The sequence below is a fragment of the Oreochromis aureus genome, linkage group 3 (assembly GCF_013358895.1).
Source record: "Oreochromis aureus strain Israel breed Guangdong linkage group 3, ZZ_aureus, whole genome shotgun sequence".
NCBI classification, from domain to species: domain Eukaryota; kingdom Metazoa; phylum Chordata; class Actinopteri; order Cichliformes; family Cichlidae; genus Oreochromis; species Oreochromis aureus.
The window spans coordinates 131,325,822-131,352,458 of NC_052944.1; the positions used below are offsets into that span (position 1 = coordinate 131,325,822).

A 26,637-nucleotide genomic window follows, 5' to 3' on the forward strand; every position below is an offset into this window, starting at 1 on the left:
AAATACACTACTGATCGCCGTCTTCGCTCACAGACTCAGAGTTTGTTGGTTGCTCCCCGAACACGACTAAAGACGAAAGGGGACAGAGCCTTTCAGTCTGTGGCACCAAGGCTGTGGAACAGTCTACCTCTACAACTACGTTTGGTTGACTCTGTGGAATCCTTTAACAAGCAGTTAAAAACTTTACTGTTTAAACAAGCCTTCGGTTGACCAATGCTTTTTACATGTTTTCATTTTTAATTTACATTTAACCTCTATATTATGTATATTGTGCATTTTGCTATCTATTGTGCTGTTTATTTTAATCTTTGTTTACAATGCTTTGTGACTACCTGTCTATGAAAAGCGCTTAATAAATAAACTTTACTGACTTACTTACTATATACAATCTGCATGAAATGTACAACTTAACACGTCTCAGTTCCTGTTGACTTGATGTGATACAATCTAGTAAGACAGGTTAGTTGCCTTAAAGCCAGATGTCACACAACATCACAAGATCGGGTGAGACTTCAGACCAAGTGAAAATCACTGGGATTATCTCTGGAAGAGGCAGAATAGCATAGACGTGGTGGACCTCACAGATATTTTGAGAACACCTCAAGGCCAAGTGAATGTGCTGAGAGGGAAAATATAATGATTAATGATTTATTTAAACTCATAACTGGGTGCAGCAGCCGAGCTTTGACCTGTGAGCTGGAGTTTAAGCCTTTTAATGGTTTAGTGTTTAATGTTTAAACTGTGTATCGCTGCAGACACACCCACAGTTATGTGGGGTACAGCTATGTACTATTGAAGAATTGTTATATACAGTCTGGCAACGACTACAAAAGCTGGCTCACTCGTCCACAGGCACAACGGCTTCAGTAAATATTGTTCGAAATGTAATCACAAAAATTATTGTGCAATCTACTGTACAATATAAAGTGCCTTGAGGCGACTTTTGTTGTGATTTGGCGCTATATAAACAAAATTGAATTGAAATTGAATTGAATTGAATTGAATTGACCTTTGGATCTGCAAGCTAGAACTTGAGAATTTTTGATGTTGTGAAGTGTTTAATGTGACACAGCCTGCAGACACAGAGGACTGATGACGGAGAAGAAACAGAGGATTTTGTCTGTTTCTACACAGACCTGGTCCAGACAGCAGAGAGCTGCAGAGTTCATGGGAAGAAGCTGAATAAGTGCAACGTCCTCTTTGAATCCTGGATCAGGAAGTGAAGCCGGTGAATATTTGGTGTTTAAATAAGGTTTCTGTCTTTGACTCAGTCACTGTGTTTTTGAAAGAAAAAGAGATTTAAGATTAACTGTTTCTGCTGCTAAAGACAATGATTTTGAAATGATTGTTGAAATGAGCTTTGAACAAACATCAGTTTAGTGCTGAAATATTCAAACGATGCAGGAAGAAGAACAACAAAGTGATGACACATATTTGTGTTTCAAACAGGAAAACCAGCAGGAAAAAAACATAATCTTTGGGCGACGTGACAGAGATTAGTGAGTTTCCGAGGTTCACTTGAATGCAGCACAGTAACTTTCTGATGTTCGTGATTGTAAATGTGTCTTCAAACGCCTCTCTGAGTGTTACCTTCCTGTCTTTCCTTCCTGCTCAAAGTTCCTCTTTTCTGAGCTTGGTATTTGCTACCGATGCTGATCGTCTCTGTGTGAAGCTTCGTGTTAAGGTAATGTTAGCAGTGTGTAATGTTTTCCTGGCTAACATCAGCTGTGTGCTGCTTAGTTCCAGCACAAACAGCACAGATCTACCGCTCCATAGTTCACGGTAACGGACTCATAAGGCCGACCGGTGAATATTTGGTGTTTAAATAAGGTTTCTGTCTTTGACTCAGTCTGCTGTCACTGTGTTTTTGAAAGAAAAAGAGATTTAAGATTAACTGATTCTGCTGCTCCAGCACTAAAGACAATGATTTTGAAATGATTGTTGAAATGAGCTTTGAACAAACATCAGTTTAGTGCTGAAATATTCAAACGCTGCAGGAAGAAGAACAACAAAGTGATGACACATATTTGTGTTTCAAACAGGAAAACTATGGGCTCAAAATGTGGTCATAAATATTTTGTACTTGTAAATCAGTTTCGTATGTGTAAAAAGAATTTGTGTGTGCGTAAAAAAGATTTGTGTGTGGACTTAGCCAAAAAAACCCCTGCAAGTTACAAGTACGAATTTTGACCCTATTTTTCTTCCTTTCATCTGATTGGTCAATGTCATGTCAATCACAAATGTAACAATCCAATCAGAGAACAGATGGGTTTGGCTGTGAACCGAGGGTCCTGTTCCAATTTTTGTTTTGCCCATTCTGCAAATTCTGTGTGCCGATCTGGGTCATCCTCGTTGAGATGCTGCAGTAGCTGGAGTTTGTAAGGGTGCCATTTGTGAGTAGCTAATATCCGCCGAAGGGATGTTCGACTAATGCCACTCTCCAGTGACATGCGGCGAGTGCTACGCTGTGGGCTCTTGCTGAATGAAGCCAGGACAGCCACTGATGTTTCTTCATTAGTGACAGTTTTCTTGCGTCCACATTTTGGCAAATCCAACACTGAACCAGTTTCACGAAACCTAGCAAGCAGTTTGCTAACTGTAGCATGGGAGATGGGTGGTCTCGTAGGGTGTCTTGCATTGAAATCTCCTGCAATGACCCGGTTACTGCGTTCACCAGATATCAACACAATTTCGATCCGCTCCTCACGTGTTAACCTCTTCGACATGTCAATGGCTGTGAACAAAGAGAAACTTGTAAGTAACTCATGAAAGAATAAAGTTACATTCAAACCAAGCACACCACCACTCTCAGTCTCTGGGGTCCAGAGTTTAACAGGTTTGGTCACAGGGTTTGATTGTTTCAGCTTCTGTCTGTAAGACAGTTGAGTGTTCGTCTTGTAATCGGAAGGTTGCCGGTTCGAACCCCGGCTCGGACAGTCTCGGTCGTTGTGTCCTTGGGCAAGACACTTCACCTACCGCCTACTGGTGATGGCCAGAGGGGCCGATGGCGCGATATGGCAGCCTCGCCTCTGTCAGTCTACCCAGGGCAGCTGTGGCTACAACTGTAGCTTGCCTCCACCAGTGTGTGAATGTGAGAGTGAATGAATAGTGGTATTGTAAAGCGCTTTGAGGGGTCCCGAAAAGCGCTATATAAATGCAATCCATTATTATAATTATTATGATTATTATTATTATTATTACATGAACAGAGAAATGTGGTTGGACTGTCCAAAGTGGGGACGTGGTGCAGCCCTGTATGAACCGCGTATGTTGCTGTAAACATGAGCCAGGGTGTTCTTGTCACGGGTAGTATTAAGAAATAAATATATATTCTCAATGCTTATTTTCTGATTATATTGTTTTATGTATTTTAATAATAGAGGCCTTTATAAACCAGGCCCAGAGGTGACAAAGAACTAGGTCAGAGGGTGACAAGTTGCCCTGGCAACAGAGTTTAGAAAGGAGAAGTAAAGAAAAGGGGAAGTTTAGTGCAGAGCTGCACAGGAAATCTGACACAAAGAAAGAGGAACTGGTACCATGTAAGGAGTTGTTTTGATCGAAACTTAGGGTGTGACGCAGCAGAACTATACATATACACCATGGGTAGGCAACTCCAGGCCTCGAGTACCGGTGTCCTGCAGGTTTTAGATCGCACCCTGGGTTAACACACCTGAATCCAATGATAGTTCATTACCAGGCCTCTGGAGAAATTCAAGAAATGCTGAGGAGTCATTTAGCCCTTTAAATCAGCTGTGATGGATCATGGACACATCTAAAACCTCCAAGACACCGGCACGCGAGGCCTGGAGTTGCCTACCCCTGATATACACATTCACCTTGTGATTTTTTCAGAACTGTGAATGCGTGCTCGTGCTGCAGTACTTCATTTCCGGAAATGTAAAACAAAGATCATTTTTTGAGTTTTGACCACCCTGGGTCCAGTCTTTCTTTGCCGCCAAAAGAATTGAAAGAACTGAATTTAATAGTAGGAATAGCCACATGTTAGTGATATTTGGGGGGTACAGTCCGTAAGTTGCACTTATTGAAGTCACCAGCGACAATAAAACAGCGTCTAAATGAGTTGTCTCTAGTGCGCTGATGACTTCGTGGAGTTTCTCGAGCACTGCTGCAGAATTAGCTTGTGGCGGGATGTAAACAATGGCGAAAAACACAACTGAGAACACCCGCGGCAGATAGTAAGGGTGGCATTTCAGCATGAAAAACTCCACGTCTGGTGAACAGTACTTGTGGACAGTCTGCACGTCTCCGCACCACGAGTTGTTAATAAAAACACATACACCTCCCCTGTCCTGGTTGACACGCCTCTACAATGTTGGGTGGAGATCAGTGGCGGTAACCCTGGATTGGCAAGGTGGTGGTGGTGGTTTCCATCTTTAAATAGGGGACTGGAGGGTGTGTTCCAACTGTAGGGGGAATTATACTCCTCAGCCTCCCTGGGAAGGTCTATGCCAGGGTGCTGGAAAGGAGAGTCCATTCATTAGTCAATCCTCTGATACAGGAGGAACAATGTGGTTTTCGTCCTGGTCGTGGAACACTGGATGAGCTCTTTATCTTCTCGAGGATACTTGCGGGAGTTTGCCCAACCAGTCTACATGTGTTTTGTGGACTTGGAGAAGGCATTCGACCGTGTCCCTTGGGGTGTCCTGTGGGAGGTGCTCCAGGAGTATGGGGTGTCGGCCCCATTGCTTTGGGTCATTCAGTCCTTACAGAACTGTTGCAAGAGCTTCATTCCTGGTAGTTGATGGACTCCGCCAGGGCTGCCCTTTGTCACTGATTTTGTTCGTAATTTTTATGGACAGAATTTCTAGGTGTAGTCAAGTGGCGGAAGGCTTTCACTTGCAGAATATGTGTACCTGCTGTCATTTGCCGGTTGTTGAAATTGTTTTGTGAGCTTTAACCTGAGATTCTGGCATTTCTGGCTAAATACATTCATATTTAAGAATCGATTCAGGATTTAATGAATCAATATTGCATTACTGAAACTAAAATCGATTTGAAACAAAAAATCTATTTTTTATAATAAATAAAATAATAAATAATATTTATTTATATAGCACCTTTCTAGACAGAATCACAAAGTGCTGCACATAAGATAACAAATAATAAAAAGGTAAAACAGACAATATAAAAGAAGCAAAAATTTAACCAAAAACAGTTTTAAAAAGGGCAGTTTTGAGTTGTTTTTTTAAAAACAACTACGGAGTCCACAGTTCTTAATGTATGAAGGAGAGAGTTCCAGAGTCTCGGGGCCACAGTGGCAAAAGCCCTGTCACCCTTAGTTCTCATCTTAGTCTGTTTTATAACAAGTAAGCCCTGATCAGATGACCTCAGGGACCTGCTAGGGACATAGGGCTGTAGCAGATCGGAGATGTAGGGTGGTGCCAGTCCATGCAAGGCTCTAAATGTCAAGACCAGGATCTTAAAATGTACTCTAAATTCAACAGGAAGCCAATGTAGCTAAAATAGCAATGGTGCCGCATGTGACTATTTGGAGGATTTTGTCAACAGCCTACCTGCAGTGTTTTGCACAACCTGCAGACGATCCAGAGAACCTTTGCTTAGACTCATAAACAAAGAGTTACAATAGTCCAAGCGTGAGGAAATAAATGCATGTACAGCTATCTCCAGTTCAGGGCGAGAAAAAATAGGGCTTAACTTAGCCACATTTCTTAAACCCATCCCTAACACTGACCCTGATTTACTCTTTTCCTTCACCTCAAAATGTCCTCTTGTGTTTATTTTATTTTTTTTACATCAAAGATGGAGACGTGTGAAAAAGAGCACCAGCTGGATCCAGGTCATGCAGCTACAGCAACTTTGTCAGCTTCATCACCAGGTAGGAGGTCATTAATTTTAGATGTTTCTTGGATACAAGCATATGAAGTCTGACCTTCTTTCCATGTTGTATCTCTGTAGCCTCACAGTATATTTCTGAGGTGGCCCACTGCTGCTGTGAAGCATTCAGTGTTTAACTCTCTTATTACGTGGCGGGTCAAAAAAAAAAAAGTACTTTAATGTTTTTCATTATGTTTAATATGAAACTCAAAAAATGTAATCAAGATATAGAATGAAAATGGTTTGTTTCACAAATTAATAAAAAACAAAACAAAACAAAATGTATTTTTTAAAAAAAAATCAGTGGGATGAACAATGTACATTAAAATAATTATTGATATAGATTTTTTTAAATGAAAGATGAGTGATATATCCTCATTCAACCAATGATCAGTGAGAGGCACTAAACTGTAATAGTTTGTAATAGATTGTAATAGTTAGTAATGGAGCCAATAATGAGACATAAAAAATGTTGTTTTGAATTTTTGGGTTTCTGACACGTTTGGATAGCTCAACATGTCCCGGGAACATAACAGGAGGGTGAAAAACCTAGGTCACACATTTATATCCAAACATACAACTAGAGTTACATCCAGTAAACATTTTAACTGCATACCACACCACAGCACGCATTTTAACCGTAATTATATCACAAGACAAGTTTTTGTGTTTCCATGTGTTCACTCCCAGAAACATACACAGGGCTTTTTGGTCCTCTGTTTCTCTGTTAGTGTTTCATATATTCTGTAAACATGTCTTCTTTGTATGTTGTGACAGGTCTTTGTCCCTTTTTAGTACATTTCTGTAAAAGAGTGAAGTAGAATGGATTATTCAATTTGTCTCTTACTTTTTCCTGTAGAGAAGGAGCTTAACAGGATTCATGAGCAATTTTTGAAGAAGGTATCAGAAGAACTCCTTAAACAGCTCCTTGATGCTCTGGCACGCGATGGTGTCTTCAATGATTTGGAGAAAGAATCAGTACTTCCGGAGAACAAAATCAGAGTAGAGAAGGCTCGTAACTTGATTGACAAGGTGAAGAAAAAAGGAAACGAAGCCAGCAGGAAAATGATCAGATACCTCCAGACCATGGATCCCAATCTCTCTTCTGCACTACATCTGTCCTTGTCATTCGATCCATCTGCTCAGCAAGGTGAGCTCTCAGATTTTTGTTATCAAGGTTTAATTGCAGGGTGGCTGGTCTCTTTCTTAGAGATAGGGTGAGGAGTTCAGCCATCCAGGAGGAGCTCAGAGTAGAGTGACTGAAGCAATCTTAAATAAGGAGGGAATGATGCCAGTGGTGAGTGAAGAGTGAATGATAGCAGAGATGAGTCGGAGTAAGGAAGAGGGGAAAGATTTCACAAGTCCTGTATATGATCAAGATGTCATGTGGCAGGCTTAGATTTACATATGAACCCAGAAATATCAGATATATCACGAAGATGAAAGGTGGAAAAGGGAGAAAAGGATCTGAAGAGTGGATAGACATAGTATAGCCGTGTTGAGACGCACATAAGATTTGAGGAGAGAGAAGCAAGTACCCGGCCTGGGTCCTAAACCAAACAACCGAAATCAGTTATGAGTCAAAAAAAAGGTGATTTTATTTAGTGTCAGGAAGCATAGCTCGAGGCCAAAATAATAAACAAAACCAACTAAGTCCCGCCAGAGAAAACTAACTCAACCCTAAGAAAGAAACAAAACAAACAAATGACAATAACTATCCCTCGCTTCCTAACAGGAGAAAAACATTTCAAAAGAGCCTTTCAGCTTCAGCCTATGCACGCATAAGCACTGAGTTTATACACAGAAGTGGCGGCTCTCACAGATCACGCTAACACATATACAAAGCAACACAAGAATGTGGAAACCAGGGCCAGGTCTCTGTCTGCTGTCAAAACTGCTCACTGTTGCACTCGCTCGATTCTCTCTCTCTCCCGGCAGCTGTCAGAGCGGACAGCAGCTCACACAGACTTCCTATGACCACAGGCCATATATATATACAGTTAAGCCCATAATTATTCATACCCCTGACAAATTTTGACTTAAAGTTACTTTTGTTCAATATGCAAGTTCTTTTTTGAGCAGAAATGACACAGGTGTCTCCCCAAAGATAATAAGACGATGTACAAGAGGCATCATTGTGGAAAAAAATATTTCTCAGGTTTTATTTATATTTTAGCAAAAAGTATCATGTCCAGAATTATTCATACCCTTCTCAATAATCAATAGAAAAAAGCCTTTATTGGCTATTACAGCAATCAAACGCTTCCTATAATTGCAGACCAGCTTTTTGCATATCTCCACAGGCATTTTTGCCCATTCATCTTTAGCAATGAGCTCCAAATCTTTCAGGTTGGAGGGTCTTCTTGCCATCACCCTGATCTTTAGCTCCCTCCACAGATTCTCAATTGATTCAAGTCAGGACTCTGGCTAGGCCACTGCAAAACGTTACTGGTGTTGTCTGCTAACCATTTCTTCACCACGTTTGCTGTATGTTTTGGGTTATTGTCGTGCTAAAATGTCCACTGGTTCCCAAGGCCAAGTTTTTCTGCAGACTGCCTGATGTTGTTGTTGAGAATCTTCATGTATTGCTCTTTTTCATGGTGCTGTTTACTGTGATTAGGTTCCCTGGTCCATTGGCTGAAAAACACCCCAAAGCATTAGGTTCCCACCACCATGTTTGACAGTGGGGATGGTGTTCTTTGGGTTGAAGGCTTCTCCTTTTTATGTTAAATGATCACAATGATGCCAACATCATTGTGACCAAATAATTCAATTTTTGTTTCATCTGACCATAACACTGAAGACCAGAAACCTTCTTCTTTGTCCAGATGAGCATTTGCAAAGGCCAAATGAGCTTTTGCATGCCTTAGAAGTGCCTGGAGAAGTGGCGTTTTCCTTGGTCTGCATCCGTGGAACCCAACAGTGTCCGTTGGACTGTCTGGCTTGAGACATTGCCACCAGCAGAGCCCAGATTCACCAGAATGGCCTTGGTGGTGATCCTTGGATTCTTTTTCACCTCTCTCACTATTCTCCTGGCCAGCACAGGTGTCACTTTTGGCTTCCGACAACGTCCTCTGAGATTTTCCACAGTGCGGAACATCTTGTATTTTTTAATAATACTTTGCACTGTGGCCACTGGAACTTGAAAACATTTGGATATGGCCTTGTAGCCCATTCCTCACTTGTGAGCAGCCACAATGCACAGCTGCAGGTCCTCACTGAGTTCCTTTGTCTTAGCCATGACTGTCCACAGACCACCTGCAGAGACCTGCTGTTTTTTCACCTGTTGAGTTGATCAAAACAGCTATTTCCAATTAATCAGGGTAATTGGGATGCTTTAGAACAGCTTTGACTATTTGGAATGGTATGGAACTTTGGATTTTCCCAGAGACTGTGACAGTTTGTAAAGGGTATGAATAATTCTGGACATGATACTTTTTGCTCAAATGTAAATAAAAGCTGAGAAATATTTTTTTTTTCCACAATGATGCGTCTTGTACATCATCTTATTATCTTTTGTGAGACGCCTGTGTCATTTCCAGTCAAAAATAACTTGCTAGTTGAATAAAAGTAACTTTAAGTCAAAATTTGCCAGGGTATGAATAATTTTGGGCTTAACTGTATATATATATATATATATATATATATATATATATATATATATATATATATATATATATATATATATATATGTGTGTGTGTGTGTGTGTGTATATATATATTAGGGCTGCCACGATTAGTCGACTAATCACGATTACGTCGACTATCAAAATCGTCGACGACTGATTTAATAGTCGACGCGTCGTTTGAAGCTTTGTAAGATCACAAAAGACGCAGGAATAAGTAGTAGGATTTAAGAGTGTAATAATGGACTGAAACAGAAGATGGCAGCACTGCATGTACAAGCTGCACAAACTACTTCCTCAGCGTTTGTGCTATTTTCACCGTTCAAATTTTACAATATTCTGCCATTTCTGCTATTTTCATTTCAGCTTCAGCGTTACAGCATCCACACAACATTTGGTGTGTTGGCTCTCTCTAGTGGTATGCTGGGAGTGATACGGCCTATGTACCCTTGTTTTCCCAGGGCTTGGGATTACCTTATTGACTCTAATGTCAACGGAGCGCACAGCGTCGTTGCTTTCACGAACCATTGGAATTTTTAAGTTTGCGCAAACCATTCAGGAGTTACGGTAATTGAAAGGGTGTATGCTTCATGGAAAGCACCATATCCCACGATTCATAGCACGCCTCTGCCGAATCAAACAATGGCGGCTACCACTTAATTTTCATATTGCTCTTATTACTGTTTCCAGGTCACAAAGTAAACTTTTAAGATATTTTCAGGCAAGAATGTAGCTGTGTAACCTTCAAATATCTGCTTGTTCCATCAAGACATCCCATATTAGCAGAAGTGTTCAGACGTTTTCGGTCCCGGCTGACAGCTAGCCGGCTAGCTAGCTACTGCGGCCTGGCTGACAAGCGACCCGGCCTGGCTGACAGCAAGGCCGGCTCACTCTCTCGTTTTCACCCCCCTCGTATTTTGGGATTACTCGGGGTCACAGCTGGAGTGATTTTTCGTTTTTATGGGCCAATGATTTTTTTACTTTTTTAGTAAGGTGGTGGATTGTCCAGATGCTGGTTGATGTGTAAAAATAACTCAGTTGTTTCGTGGTGGCTATGGCTGAGCTCCCAGAGGCCAGCAGGTGAATGAGAGAAAGGGGAGGCAGGAGGAAAAGAGACTCGAGGGGGCCGCCGGTCCGAGTATCAGGTGAACTGAACTTCAGGTAAGAAGTTATGACCTGCAGTCTATCTGGGTCAGATATAAACCAAGTTAAGGTGGAGTTTATTTTCGTTGTGCTGACTTTTTACAGTCAGTTACAATAACTCATACTGCGTACTAGCTAGCATGACGGCGTTTCTATACAGCTGGGTGGGTGCTATGATGTTACTGATAGTGAACTTTATTTTATTCATAAAGTTGAGTTGCCAACCGTCCCGTAAAAACGGATTCGTCCCGCATTGAGAGAAAATATTACACGTTTCGTATTGAGCCGAAAAGCAACAGTTTGTCCTGGACTTTAGCTAGAATGGAAAAAAAGACACAAAGCTTGAGTTATTCTCTCATTATGCTGCACAGCTGCCTCTTCTCCTCTCATTCTCTCCCCTTCTCTCGCCTGTTGCTACTTCAATCATGAAACTGATCAATGATCAGCTGATCGGCTTTTCTCTCCTGTTTGTTTATCGCCCACTTTGCACCAGAACAGGGAAACCGGTGGATGTCGCGCTAAGCAACAGCAGCACGTTTAAGCTTGATCAGCTGTTGTTGGAATTTATTTAATATTAATTTCTATAATCAGCTGATGTTTGCTGGAGCCACAGCTGTAAAAGCTGCTGGTCATGATGTTGGTTTGGATATCCTGGTGAGAGGGAAACATGAAGATGAAACCAGGAGATGTCCTTACTGAATCATCACAGCTGAACAGGTGATGGAGAAACAGGTTTAACTTTTGTGACATGAATGAATTGAAGGGAAGTTATGAACTGTTTCTGTGAGACAAATAACACCAGGATCCTTTTCTATGTTGCTGAAACGCCATTGTTTTTAGCACACAACAACCGGCATGTGGAAACTAACAGAACTGAACTTTGAAAAACCCTGTTTGTGTGTCACCAAATACCATTTTAATATTTTTGTAGTGGTTTTGTAGAATGTAGTGGTTTAATCTTCATATGTCTGGTCGGTTTTTCAAGATATAGCCTCTTTGCAAAAGTACTTCGATGATTTCGGAGATGTCTGCCCAGTCTCACGGCAAAGTGTAGGATGAACCCGCTCGCCTCGCAAGCAATCGAGCTGTTATTACCACCGACAAAGCGCAGGCCCCGGTACACAGCTGTAATAACCCCCTCTGACACTGACTTCTTTTACTGAGGTTATATTCATCAGGGTTTTATTTCCCGATGTTCTTATGTGTCCTACGTGTTTCAGTCGCCAATTCTGAATTATAACTAACATTAAAAACATGTTTAAGGAGGAGAGAGAGCAAATAAATTCGATTAACAGCTGATCTTTGGGTTTTTGTTCAGTAATCAGCGTGACCTGCGTATAAACGCATAAAAGTAGTAACTGTTGGCTTTAACTGTACAAAGGTTGTTCGACACTATGAAACACATACAGATTTCATGATGTTCGGCTAATATTTTTATTGTGAATATTAATCATGAGGGTAAATGGCCCTGTGCACCACGGAGCGAGGTCAGCATATCCACGATATCTTCAGCTCTCTGAGTTAACACAGAGTCTCTAATCTGTCATCTACAAATATGTCACGGGTCACACCAATATGATTTAACAGAAAATCATCCTTTTTTTTTTTTTTTTTTTTTAAATCATCCTTATTACTGCCAACTATTCCAGAGACGTGAAAATCTACAGCATAAAGAACAAAAAAATATAGCAGTCTAACGCAACAATGAAGAAGAACTGTCTGAATGGTTAACTGAAGTTAACTTGGATAAATGATAGTTAAGGAGTATCACAGATAACGCCCACGTGTAGTGATGGGTCGTTCGCAAACGAAATGGCTCTTAGAGCCGTATCTTTGAAGTGAACGACGTGAGCCGGCTCCTTATCGCGAGCCGTGGGTTTTTTTTCTTCTCACCCTCTCTCGCCCTTTTTCCGCTTCACTCTGCATGCGAGCCTTGTGCTTTGCGCTGGGGAGGAGCGGTAATTACACTCAGTAGCAGAGGAACAGAGCGGAGGGGGAGAGAGAGAAAGAGAGCCAGGGACAACAATGTCACATTAGAAAGGTATAGTAATCATCCACAACTATTTTCAGTTGCAGATGATAAAGGATTCAGAAAGTTTATTCATGCAGGCCCATATGACAGAGAATGTGCATGTTCTTTTTGTTTTTCATTTTTTAATTTATATTTAATTTATATTTAATTGTGTTGTGGTTTGCAGTGTTTAAATTTGTAAAAGGAAAAAGCTGAAAATTTAAATAGTTGAACTGTGACTAGTTGGTTTTTGTATTATATGATTTATTTATTACATTTTATGTGGAGTGAATAAATAAAAGTATATTTACGGTGACCCCCAGAGACAAAGCACGTAAAAACTCCAAAACACGTAAAAACTCCATAGCACGTACAAACCCCGAAGCATGTACAAACTGTAAAACACGTACAAAATGTAAAACACGTAAAAACTGTAAAACACGTAAAAACTTCATAGCATGTAAAAACTCCAAAACACGTACGAACTCTGAGGCACGTACAAACCCTAAAGCACACACAAACTCCAAAACACGTAAAAACTCCAAAACACGTACAAACTCCGAAGCAAGTACAAACCCCGAAGCACGTACAAACTCTAAAACACGTAAAAACTCAGTAGCATGTAAAAACTCCAAAACACGTACAAAAGACAACAGAAGTGCTCCAGGATGCTAGGCGCAGTGTTGAGCTTTTGTTACCTAGTGGCTACACAAGCCAGCAAGTACCAACAACCGGATTTGGTGTGTGGTAGTAGCAGGTAAATGAACTTTTTTTTTTAATTATTTGATTATATATGAGTGCTTGTGTATAAATACACAAACAACACACATATGCTTTCAATTGTGTAATTTAAGTGATCTAAGTAGCTCTATTTTGGAAGTTCAGTTCATGCTAGACATGTGCTTTGGAGTTTGTACGTGTTTTCTCTCTAGGGGCCACCGCATATATTTATATATAAATAAAACCACTTTTTTTTTTTACATTAGTAATTTCTTTTGTGCATAATTTTATATTATTGTTAATAATAAATTAATTAAAGCAACAAAACAACCTGAAGAGCCGGTTCGGAGCCGAAAGAGCCGGCTCTTTTGAGTGAGCCGAACCGAAAGAGCCGGTTCTCTAAAATACTGATGTTCGATTCGTGAACGAATCGTTCAATACTCGAGAATCACTTTACTGACTCGTGAATCATGATTCACAAGCGCAACTGACTCACTGACTCATTCCTATTGCTGTTAGCAAACTAATTCCATTAGTAGAAATACATCTAGCTTATAATTAAAATTGTGGGGAAATAAACAACAGCCAGTTTATTAACAAAAACATTCCTGCTCTGAACTGGAAGAAAAAACCCTGAGTAGAAGCTCACATCAAGACAATAGCTCCTCGGTTCACAGTAGCATCGCTCAGCTAGCATGCTAACAGCACATTTGAGGTACTCACCCCCTCCCTCGCTGTGCTGAATCATAGCGTAAGGCGAATCACTCACCCCCTCCCTCCTGGCTCACAGCTTAAACGAGTTGAACGAATCACTGACTCACTAACCCCCTCGCTGTGCTGAATCATAGCGTAAGGCGAATCACTCACCCCCTCCCTCCTGGCTCACAGCTCAAACGAGTTGAACAAATCACTGACTCACTCACCCACTCGCTGTGCTGAATCATAGCGTAAGGCGAATCACTCACCCCCTCCCTCCTGGCTCACAGCTCAAACGAGTTGAACGAATCACTGACTCACTGACTCACCCCCTCCCTTCCTGTTAAGAATCACTCACTGATTCACCCCCTCCCTCCTGGCTCACAGCTTCTTCTTCTTCTTCTTCTTCTTCTTGGTTGGCAACCAATGTTAAGGCACTTCATCGCCCCCTGGCTCACAGCTCAGTGGACATTTAGATGAGAAAATATATATTTGACACATTTAAGGAAAATACAAATAAAATAAAAATTAATAAATGTTCCCTTTAGAATTTTTTTGTTCTTTTTTGCTCTAAAGAAAATAGTTGTTTTCTTTTACAATCATTCATCTTAGCAGTAGGATTTACATTAAAAGATAAACAAATTAATTTTGAGTGAAAATATACATTTTTGCACTTTCTGGTCAACTGACTCAAATGACTCAAGAAACCCGATTCACTTTGGTGAGTGACTCATTAAAACTCGATTCAGTAAAAAGAATCAAATTTACCATCACTACTCTAAAAAGAGCTGGAAATCCCATCACTACCCACGTGAGCTGTGTGACTGTTCACCACTACACTGAAATGAGTAGGCTATTACTGAAATACACGTGCTATATCATAAACTATGATATAAATAGGGAGGTCCTATTAACATGTTTAGTTTTAAAGGACACCTTCCTGTCTTTAGTCTCATTCATGAGCAGTATTAGTTTTCTTCTAACATCCAGAAGTCTGCACTAGGGCTGGGCCATATTATACCGTTCACGGTAATACCGGTATAATGTTAGGCAACGATAAGAAAATGAAATATCGTGATAGAATGTGGGTAAAACGCGCATGCGCAGTGCCTTTGTTTTCATACGCACATGGCCGATTGTCGAGTGAAATGGATGAACCAGAATTGGTTTGTAAAAATGGTGCAACTTCAGTGATGTGGAACTGGTTTGGTGTTTGTCCGTCAGATACACAACAAAGCACATTTTTTTATAGAACATGCAAGCGGGCCGTTGTTATTGCCGGATTTGTCGGACTAAGGTGCTTGTAAATCTGGGAGTAACCTGGGTCCTAAACTCCATCCGCTCCAGGTCCCAAAGTCAAACGAACACACAGCATCACTGAGCGTTAAAAACTGTCTAAATTCTTTCATCTTTAATAAAACGATCAGCATTGCTGCTTTAACAGGTGTTTAACATCCAGGCATCCATGAAAACAGAATTTATTACATTTAACGGAGTTAGGAGTTACCAGGAAGTTAGCGGAAGTTAGCTCGCTAGTTTCGCTAGTTACCTAAGCATGATATAGCATGTTCTGACTTAGAGATTTCTAAAAAAAATTCAAACGTACAGCTCTGCTATCACTTCCAACATAAATGAAGACAGAAAACTAAACAGCAGTGACATTTGTAAGGTTACTGATGTTGGGCTAGCTGGTATATAATGATGTGCTATGTGATCGCTAGCGACACAGCTGTGTTAGCATAACATAAACAGTGAAGCTGGAGGATGAACGGTAACGCTTTTCCACTCGATAAAAGTTAACACGAAGGTTCCTGATGATTAGAGACAAATGCAGTCGCATGGCAGGATGCTGTAAACGGACCAAACTTCAGTGAGGAGAACAACTGAGATAATCCATCCACAATACGAGGTTAGTCACTGCAACAACATGGGAATAGAGCAGCTGTGATAGAATACAACATTAATGAATCAATGGTATAGAAGTGGAGGAAGCAAAAAGAATGAGTTGAATAAAGTTTGATTTATCTGACTGCTTTGTTTCGCTTATAATCCTGTGCACCTTATGGTCCGAAAAATACATATTTGGCTTTTCTATTTGGCACACTGCAGTTTAATGTTGCAAAGCACCTCTTTTTAACTTCAGTGGATATTATACATGGTTATGCTCAGGATATGTCAGCCCATTTCTACTGGAAATGCCTTTTGGTTAAACTTTCAGCAAGGAATTTGCATTTGCACTGTTAAATTTTTATATAGCTTTAATGCATATAAAAAAAACAGCTGCTTGATTAAGTGAAAATAAATGGATGGGGTTTTTTTGCGCTAGTAAAGTTGTGTAGTTGTACTTTGTCTCGCATCAAATATATCGTCAGTTATATCGTTATCGCAAATTTTCAAATAAGATGAGATAAGATAAGATAACCTTTATTAGTCCCACACGTGGGAAATTTGTTTTGTCACAGCAGGAAGTGGACAGTGAAAAAGTTATGAAGCAAAAATTAGAATAAAATAAAATAAGAAAAAATACAGTACACAACTGTACAGAATAGAATAAAATAAAATACTATATACAGTAGAATAAAATAGAATAAAATATACAATAAGATAAAAATAGAATACAAATGCTATATACAACTGAGTAAAAATACAACGATGCCAGAAAAGATTATTGCACATTAGTCTTATTGCACATGTGTGGATGTGTGTGTTTGATCAGCTGCAAAAGTCTTTATTGTGGAGTCTGACAGCAGTGGGGAGGAAAGACCTGCGAAATCTCTCCGTCCCACACCGTGGTGCCGCAGTCTCCCACTGAAGGAGCTGCTCAGTGCTGTCACAGTCTCATGCATGGGGTGAGAGATGTTGTCCAACAGGGATGACAGCTTAGCCGCCATTCTCCTGTCACTCACCACCTCCACTGGGTCCAGAGGGCATCCTAGAACAGAGCTGGCCCTTCTGATCAGCCTGTTCAGTCTCTTCCTGTCCCCAGCAGAGATGTTGCCGCCCAGCAGACCACACCGTAAAAGATGGCTGAGGCCACCACAGAGTCATAGAAGGTCTTCAGGAGTGGGCCTCCACCCAAACGACCTGAGTCTCCGCAGCAGGTACAGCCTGCTCTGCCCTTTCCTGTAGAGGGCGCCTGAATTATGAGTCCAGTCCAGTTTGTTGTTCAGATGAACACCAAGGTACCTGTAGCTGTTCACAGCCTCAATGTCCATACCTTGGATGTTCAGTGGTTGCAGTGGAGGATGTTTGTGCTCTGCGGAAGTCTACCACCAGCTCCTTGGTTTTACTGGCATTGATCTGGAGGTAGTTCAGCTGGCACCAGTCCACAAAGTCTTGAGTCAGTTCTCTGTAGCTCCTTGTCGTCCCCATCAGTGATGAGGCCGACTATTGCAGAGTCATCAGAGAACTTCTGCAGGAAGCACTGGGTGGAGTTGTGGGAGAAGTCTGCAGTGTAGATGGTGAAGAGGAACGGAGCCAGAACCGCTCCCTGTGGGGCCCCCTGTGACTGCAGACGACCCTGTCCGACACACAGCCCTGAGTCCTCACATACTGTGGTCGGTCGGTGAGGTAGTCCAGAATCCAGGTAGTGAGGTGATGGTCCACTCCAGAGTTCTCCAGCTTGTCCTTCAGAACCGAGGGAAGAATAGTGTTGAAGGCACTGGAGAAATCAAAGAACATGATTCTCACAGTGCTCCCAGCGGTCTCCAGGTGAGCGAGGGAACGATGTAGGAGGTGAATTACGGCATCATCCGCCCAATGCCAGGCTGGTAGGCAAACTGAAGTGGGTCCAGTGATGAGCTCACAAGGCGCCGAAGCTGAGCCAGGACCAACCGCCCAGGGTCTTCATCAGGTGGGATGTCAGAGCCACCGGCCTGTAGCTGTTGAGGTCCTTGGGCGTGAAGTCTTTGGCACTGGTACAACACAGGAGGTTTTCCAGAGCTGTGGGACTCTTCCCAGCCTCAGGCTCAGGTTGAAGAGGTGCTCCATCACCCCACACAGTTGGTCCGCGCAGGACCTGACGACCCTCGAGCTGATGCCATCTGGACCCGCTGCCTTCTTGGCTTTAATCCTCCTCAGTTCCCTCCTAACCTGGGTGGTTGAGAGAGACAGGCTGGAGCCTTGTGTTGAGTGTGTATTGGATGCTGTTGTTGGGGGTGGGGAGGAGTGAGCAGGGTGAATAGAGGAGGTGTGAAGTGTCTGAGGTGTCAGAGGATATATATCGTGATAAATATTTTTGGCCATATCGCCCTGCTCTAGTCTGCACAATGTGTTTCATAGTTTGTAACAAGCCTTTGACAGTTAAACATAACATGACCGAAAAAGAAAAAAAGAAAAAAGAGAGAAAAAAAGAGAGAAAAAAATCACACAAATTATATGTTAACCTCATTTATTTTTAGTTAAGTAAACTCTAAAAATTCTAACAGACAGCTGGTGCTTAGAATACAGTTGGATAACTATTAAAAAACAGATGATATAATATTTCTGTCCAGGTTGCAGTCTTCATGATGAACATGCTGTTGCAAACTCTGCTCCTCTCGGTGGAAATGTGCCCTCTCTTTCCTCTTTGTATAAAACATTTTCAGTCAAGTCAGTTTAATCTCAAAATTCACTGTTAAATCCAAAACACATCAGATAAAGAAAAGTGAATGGTTCAGTCTAACACATGTGCCAGTGAAGCAGACTACCCCAGACTTTGTCTTTTATTGAAGAGGTGAAAACACTGTCTTCATCACATCGTCTGAAATGTGCCTCCAGCTTGGCCAGGATGGGGATGATTTGGCTGCATGTGGGTGACTTGTCACCATTAAACGTCTGTAAAACTATGCAGTTATGAAACCTAACTTTAGCCTCAGCCAAACCGATTTGCTCAGTTGTAAATAAAACAGGGAAGTACACGTGACCCGACAGACAAAACCTGAGTAAATTAAGTCCAGCGTTTAACCACTGAGAGCTAAAACTCAGGTGAGGTTTCAAAGCTGTGTTGGCCGCTGATAAAGTGGGTTCGCCTATAAAGTGCTCTTTTGGGTAACAAGCTCCAGCAGCTCTGCGCTCGAAAAAAAAACTATATTTACTTATCTTGTGCAGAAAAATGCGCTGACATTGCGTTATATCGAGCACCGGCTGCGCAGTTAAACTGTGACTATCACCAGGTAACGTGGGCGTGTTTCTTGAATTAGCAGCAGGTGTTAAACAACTGCTGACAGATGAGGAGCAGGATGCATGCAGGTAAACTGAGGGCCTGCTGAGCTGATCGCTGGTGTCATTAGAAACATGTCAGCTCGTTCTTTATGTTACAGAAGCACAGAGACACAAGACCAGGCGGAAAGAGAGGATCGTTCGGTGCAAACGACAATCTGCGAATGCAACATGTGGAACATGGAGAGTGGAATATGTAAACAAACCGCCCACTTAGTTTGATGGGTGAGGCTGACAGATAAAATTATTTCAAGGAGAGAGATGAAGGGGACAAAAGTGCCAAAATAAATTAAATAAATAAATCATTAAATAATTAATTTAAACTGTCCATAATTATTTAAATGTGTCATTAATTAATTAAATATGTCAATAATTAATTAAATGTGGCAATAATTAATTAATTACATGTGTTGTAAATATTTATGTAATTAATTATTTCTGATTTTAATTAATTATTGCCACATTTAATTCATTATTTAATGGTGTATTTAATTAATTCATTATGGCAGTCCTGGCCTCTGAATTTCACATTCCATTGGCAGTGTGCTGGGTGCTTGCTCAGAATTGATCTTGAATTTTTCGCTGTGGAAAGAAAACTCACTTTTTTACGGAATACTTACGGAACACTTTTCCCTCCTGTTTCCCATTCCCTGATTGCTCCCTCTGTGTATTTAAGCCCTGTGTTTTCCACTGTCTGTGTCGTGATCTCCATCATCCTATGCTGTGTGTTCTGTCCATCTGCCTGTCAGTTAGGTATTTGTATTCTCAGTTTATTTAGTTTTCTGTTTTGCCTTGCCTTCCAGCAAAAAAGCTGAGTTTGAATTCACATTTTCCTCAGAATGTCTGCATTTTGGGTCCTCCTGCCTGCACACAGCTTTCACATGACAGTAATGTTACCAGGCATGTATCATGGTGTTACTTACAAAGGACAAGCACTCAACTGACTGTGCTTCCTACAGGCCTATATCTTTGTTAAATATGGATGTAAAAACTTTTGTCTAAGTCGTTCCTTCCTTTAAAGGAACTTGAAAAGCTTGTTCACGCATTTATCACATCCAGATTGGACTACTGTAACTCCCTCTACTCAGGCCTCCAACACTCTTCTCTTTATCGGCTTCAGTTAATTCAAAATGCAGCTGCGCGTCTTTTAACAGGTACAAGAATCCATGAACACATAACTCCTATTTTAGCCAAACTACATTGGCTCCCTGTTAAATATCGCATAGATTTTAAAATTCTTTTGTTCACTTTTCAAATTCTGAATAATTTAGCGCCCACCTATCTCTCTGACCTACTTCACCTATATAATCCCAACAGAGCGCTTAGATCATCCAATCACTTGCTCCTTGCACAACCTAGGTCTCGAATGAAGTCGAGAGGAGACCGGGCCTTTGCAATCATGGCACCTAGACTCTGGAATAACCTCCCTGTACATATTCGTATGGCCGAGTCTATCCAGTCTTTTAGATCTCGTCTTAAAACTTATCTGTTTACTTTGGCCTTTGATTCTAACTAGTTGGCTGATTTTAGCTTATTGTGTTGTTACCTATTGTTTGTTGTCCTATTTTATTGTTTGTTTTAATTGTCTTGTGTTTTGACTGACTGTGAAGCACTATGGTCAACACTGTTGTTTTAATATGTGCTATATAAATAAACTTTGATTTGATTTGATTTGATAAGTTAAAATTTCTCCCCACCAAATCGGCATTCCTTCTTTAACATACGACGACTTTTTAATATTATCTATACCCTTAACCACAGTCTGTCTGAATGCCTTAACCAGCTCTCTTCTCTTGTTTTGGCCCAATGAGCGCGAGAAACAGTAACTCCATAGCTGTTTCAGTCTCTCTTCCTCCGTCTCCACCATCACTTTATTTGAACAGAGGGAAAAAGAGTAAATAAGGGCTGAACAGACATACCTGCCTCCCTGCCACACCTCCGCGCATCCCTGAGAGCTCACTGTGCCACCCCTCCCCTGCAGTCAACACATTCAGCTGGTTGACTCCCCTTACGTGCTAGAACAAAACAGCCCCCAGTCCTCTGTTCAAGGTGTCTTGTCTGCAGAAGAAAAGAGAGGGAAAAGTTAGGCATGTACAACAGCAACTCCCCACAGAGAGCCTGTTTAACCTGCACAAACACTGCCTGGCACTGCCCCGTCCACCAGACCAGATCTGGGGCACCTTTTCAGTTAAGGGGCTGGTCAGGTCTAAATGGTAAATGGCCTGTATTTGTATAGCGCTTTTACTAGTCCCTAAGGACCCCAAAGCACTTTACACATCCAGTCATCCACCCATTCACACACACATTCACACACACGTCTACAAACCAAGGCACAAATGGCGATAGTAGCTGGCCAGCCCCAGGACCCGTCTCACCTCCCTTTTGGTCTGGGGGCATGGCAGGATGCGATCACTGCTGTTTTCTCCACCTGAGGACGCACCTGCCTACCCCCCAAGTGGTACCCCAAATACTGTACCTCCCTCCGTCCAACCGCACACTTCTTCGGGATGGCTTTAAGCCCTTCCTGCCTCAGGGACTCCAGGACTGCAGCCACCCACTGCACATACTCTGCCCAGGTGTCACTGTAGATGATAACATCATCAAAGTAGGTGGCAGCATGTGCAGCGTGCAGCCGCAGCACCCGATCCATGAGATGCTGAAAGGTGGTGGGGGCTCCCAACAAGCTGAATGGAAGTGGGACAAAATGGCACAATCCCTATGGAGTGGAGAAACCAGTTTTTCCCCTGGACTCCGCAGATAAGGGAATCTGCCAGTAGCCCTTGATCAAATCCAGTGTTGTGAAAAACGGGCAGTGCCTAACCGTTATAGGAGATTGTTGACCCTGGGTAAGCATCAAACAATGACACCACATTCACCTAACAATAATCAACACAGAACCATGTAGACCTATCTATATAGACCTGTCTTTCTTCATGACCAGAACTATGGAGCTACAACTATTTGTCTCTCATGTTCAGGTAGCATGTAGGGCCGTCACGCCAGGCTACATTTCAATATAGTGCTCAGTGAGCACAGATATATCTGTGTGGCTCCTCCCTTGTCTGACCGTACCACCCCATAGTCACCTCATGTGCCGTGGTCGGTCAGTATTTCTTTCAGAATACCGACTCGGGAGATGTCACACTCTGCACATTCGCTGAGCAGAGATAGTGTGCAGCGGCACTGCTTCCAGGCATCCATCCATCCATCCATTCGCTTCCACTTATCCTTTTCAGGGTCACAGAGGGAGCCTGTCCCAGCTGGAGCCTATCCCAGCTATCATAGGGCGAAAGGCAGGGTGCACCCTGGACAGGTCGCCGGTCTGTCGCAGGGCTAACACATAGAGACACAGACAACCATTTGCACTCACATTCACTCACAGATTCACACCTATGAGCAATCTAGATTAGTCAATTAAACTATCCCCACTAACTGCATGTGTTTGGACTGTGGGAGGAAGCCGGAGTACCCGGGGAGAACCCACACAAACACGGGGAGAACATACAAACACAGAAAGACCCTGGTCTGATGGTGGAATTGTCCTAACCACCGTGGAATTGTCCTAACCACCGTGCCACTGTGCTGCCTGTGCTTCCAGGTATCGCATTGCATAATCCACCAGAACAAAGTGATAGCCACTTGCACTCCGGTGAAATGGGACCTCCATTAATGGTAATGGGTGCAATGGGGCTTTTGGAACAGCTGGCTGGTTGACCAGCTGACAGTCCAAGCATGACACTTACCATCGGCACATGTCTGCCCAGATGCCCAGCCAATAAAATTTGCCATTATTCTTTCCAGACTTTTATCACATCCCATATGCCCTGTCATGGGGTTGCAATGAGCTGCTTGGAAAATAATTTCCCGATATTTCTGTGGCATGAACAACTAGGTGTGTATTTCATGAGCGCAAGTGTCACGACTCACTATCATTCCGTAATTGGAAAAAAGTTCGAGCGGCTTCATGGCACACCACTGTGTGCAGACTATGACAGTACAATTCCCCCAAAACCTCCAGACAACCTCATAGATGATTTTTTTTAATAGTCAATCCAACCTCTAGCCTTGTACAATTTAATTTCCAACTTAGAATGTACTTCAGTAGCTGCCATCAAATCTAAATGGGAACAGGACCTTAACTTTTTTTTCTTTTCTTTTTTTTCCTGTTTTTTTTATGAGGTTAGTGTTGCACAAGTTAACTTTCACTACAACCTCACAGCGAGGTAGATGTAAAAAACAAAAAAATGAAAGAGCTGCATTTATTGAACTCAGAAGCAGAGAGCTTCGCTGTTTCCTTTTTTCCATTTTTTTTTTTTTTTTTTGCCTGTCCCGTTTGGATCTTTAGCCATCGGAATTGTTGTCTGAAGGCAAAAAAAGATGCCTAGCGGATTTACTTTACCAAGTGGATCAGCATGGCCTTACCATGTTGGTCTATTTGTTTGGACCGGACCTTAACTTTCATATCACAGATGAACTGTGGGACTCTATCCTCTGCCAATTTCACAATATATCAATGTGCGCTCGACACACACTCATTCAGTTTGAGATAGATCATGGGGCACTGGTCCAGGGCTTTTGGAACTGGTTTCCATGCAATGTCTGAAGTCCTGCGGCATCAAATAAAACCAGAGCCACTCTGTGTTATGTTTGGCGCGGTCAAGCTTGAAGTTGCTCAACTTCAGACTCAGAACATTACATTTTTTATTACTGCTGGCCAGATGAGCTATTTTACTGAAGTAGAAAGACTCTTCTTGTCATGGGCCACTGGAAAGACTAAGACGCAGACTGATCTATGAAAGACAAGTTCTTTTTTTTTGCAAATGTAAAAGTGCAGGGGTGAAGGAAAAGTCACCGAGGTCATGAGGAAATCCAGAACAAAACACAAGAATCTTTTCACAACACCAATTTCCTCCTTGGAATCTTCTCCACACCAGTGATTTGCCGACTCACCACGCACCTTATAGGCTTCAGCTGCAAACCCTCCGCTGGCTAGCAGTATCTCCACCGAGATGTAAAGAACAACATCAAAGGAGAAAAACACTTGAACGGCAACTCAAAAGAAAGGCTGACAACTTGAGTAAACTGACGTGGGTTACACAATAATCCAGCAACGAGGTGCTCCTAGCTGCTGCCTTAAGTAATGAGGCTTGAGTGAAGAGTCATAGGCTTGCAGGCTTGCAGGCTTGCAGGTGTGCAGCCAGAGGCAGAGGCCGCAATGAACTCCGGCCAGGCGGTGAGAGGGAAGAGAGAGAGATTCAACACAAACAAACATATGTAGCCATACTGGGCCAGCCAGTCAGGCATGGGGACCGTGACACCTCTCCCCCCTTGGATGGGAGGTAAAAGATATAATGTCCTGTATGGATTTCGTCAAGGCTGTGTGCAAGCAGGCAGATATGGAGAAGCCAAATGCAGACTCGTAGAGACTAAAATGTGAACTAAAAAAAACTCAGCTTTATTGTTGGCACTAGTAAATACAGAACTGAACTGAACAACATGATGAACAGAACACAAAGGCAGATATTAAGGTATGATTTAACACCAAACAGGGAAGGACAGGGGACTAACATGCATGACAGAGTAATCAGGAAATGGGAGACAGAAGGGAAAAACAGCTGGTACTAATTACACAGACGAGACGGGGGACAGAGGCTGAACATAGAGCTGAACTGTCAAAAAAAGCCAGGGAGTACACAACAGACACAGAGACCCAGACTAGACACTGAACAGAGTACAGAGACAGCAGTGACATGAGACATGACTGACTGGGGAAAGAGAAGACAAACACAACGACAGAACTAAACATACACTGGACCTGAGGGGCACAGGAACCAAAACTGCATTAAAAACCACACTTTATAAACTTTGCATCCCTTTTCTGGATATCTTTGAAAATTCCACGACTATTGAGTAGCCCACGGGAGTTGTTTGTCATGACCCAGGACCATGACAAAAGTGCTATATAAATAAATTGCTTGCTTGCTGAATGACTAACTAGCTTTAATGTCAGCTATAGGGCTACAGCCAGCAACATCAACCCCATAGTGTTCAGCTATTTTCAACAGCTGTTATTTCGTACACTTCTTTAAAAGGTTCCAAGAAGGGCAATTAATGAAAGTTGTGATTGAAGCCAAAGCACAGGATACCAAAAAGAGAATGAAAACTAAAGCATGAAACAAGATAGAATAGAAATATGGGTGCTTATCAGGAGGAGAACAGATATGAAACACATACACTCTTTTTTGTCTTTTTATACTTATCCAAAAAACTTTGTATACAGTTTCCGAAATCTTGAAAAGGACTCCCAGTTTGACCAAAGCGCACAGGAGCAGGTGTTTTTACTCTTCACCTAAGCTCCATTTGCCCAAACTGTTTCCACTCCTTTTATAGCCTTCTGTGTATTGTGTGTATTAGCCTTTCCTGTGCCCTTTCATTCCATACTGTTTTCAGCCTATTACCTTGCTCCCCTGTTTCACAATATGAACTCCTGTGCTCATTTGGATTTTATTGTTTACGTAAAATAAAACACATTAGTTCTTAATTCTAAGTTAAATGATGTTCTAATAAGATTTTATGATTGATTAGTCTATAAATGCAAGTGAATAACTTTTTCCTGATACTGTATAGACTGATCCTTTACTGACAGATGATCTTATCTGTTGCTATTTCATTCAGAGATTATTCAAAAATGTCAACCTAAACTCAAGTCAAAGCTGAAAAAGAAGTTCCGGTGTCTATCTGAGGGGATTGCTAGAGCAGGAATCAAAGCCCAACTGAATGAGATCTACACAGAGCACTACATCACAGAGGGAGGGACTGCAGAGGTCAATGGTGAACATGAGGTCAGACAGACTGAAAGAGCATCCAGGAAACCAGACAGACCAAAAACAAAAATCAGACAAGAAGACATCTTTAAACTGCCACCTGGAAGAAAAGCACCAGTAAGAACAGTTCTGACAATGGGAGTATCTGGCATTGGGAAAACAGTCCTCACACAGAAGTTCACTCTGGACTGGGCTGAAGGCAAAGCCAACCAGGACATCCAGTTCATATTTCCATTCACTTTCAGAGAGCTGAATGTGCTGAGAGAGAAAAAGTTCAGCTTGGTGGGACTTGTTCATCGCTTCTTTTCTGAAATCAAAGAAGAACGAATCTGCAACTTTGAAGACTTCCAGGTTGTGTTTATCTTTGATGGTCTGGATGAGTGTCGACCTCCTCTCAGCTTTCACAAAACTACAATCCTAACTGACCCTAGAAAGTCCACCTCAGTGGATGTGCTGCTGATAAACCTCATCAGGGGGAAACTACTTCCATCTGCTCGCGTCTGGATAACCACACGACCTGCAGCAGCCAATCAGATCCCTCCTGACTGTGTTGGCATGGTGA

At 42.0% G+C, this 26,637-nt stretch overlaps 1 protein-coding gene across 1 annotated transcript; it reads left to right on the plus strand.

Moving 5' to 3' along the window:
• Window positions 1–1,585: 1,585 nt before the first annotated feature.
• On the plus strand, window positions 1,586–26,583 carry LOC120435332 (NACHT, LRR and PYD domains-containing protein 3-like). The gene is made up of 5 exons (XM_039604730.1): window positions 1,586–1,684; window positions 5,782–5,857; window positions 6,716–7,006; window positions 25,927–26,521; window positions 26,565–26,583. The coding sequence occupies exons 2-5, from the start codon at window positions 5,782–5,784 to the stop codon at window positions 26,581–26,583; spliced, it is 981 nt and encodes a 326-aa protein (XP_039460664.1). The 5' UTR covers window positions 1,586–1,684.
• The last annotated feature ends 54 nt before the right edge of the window (window positions 26,584–26,637 follow it).

Excerpts from the sequence above, each read along its gene's own strand:
- LOC120435332 (XM_039604730.1), top strand. The coding sequence starts at position 5,782 with ATGGAGACGTGTGAAAAAGAGCACCAGCTGGATCCAGGTCATGCAGCT. Across the intron at positions 5,858-6,715 it reads TTTGTCAGCTTCATCACCAG|AGAAGGAGCTTAACAGGATT; the intron begins GTAGGAGGTCAT and ends TTTTTCCTGTAG. Across the intron at positions 7,007-25,926 it reads CGATCCATCTGCTCAGCAAG|AGATTATTCAAAAATGTCAA; the intron begins GTGAGCTCTCAG and ends TATTTCATTCAG.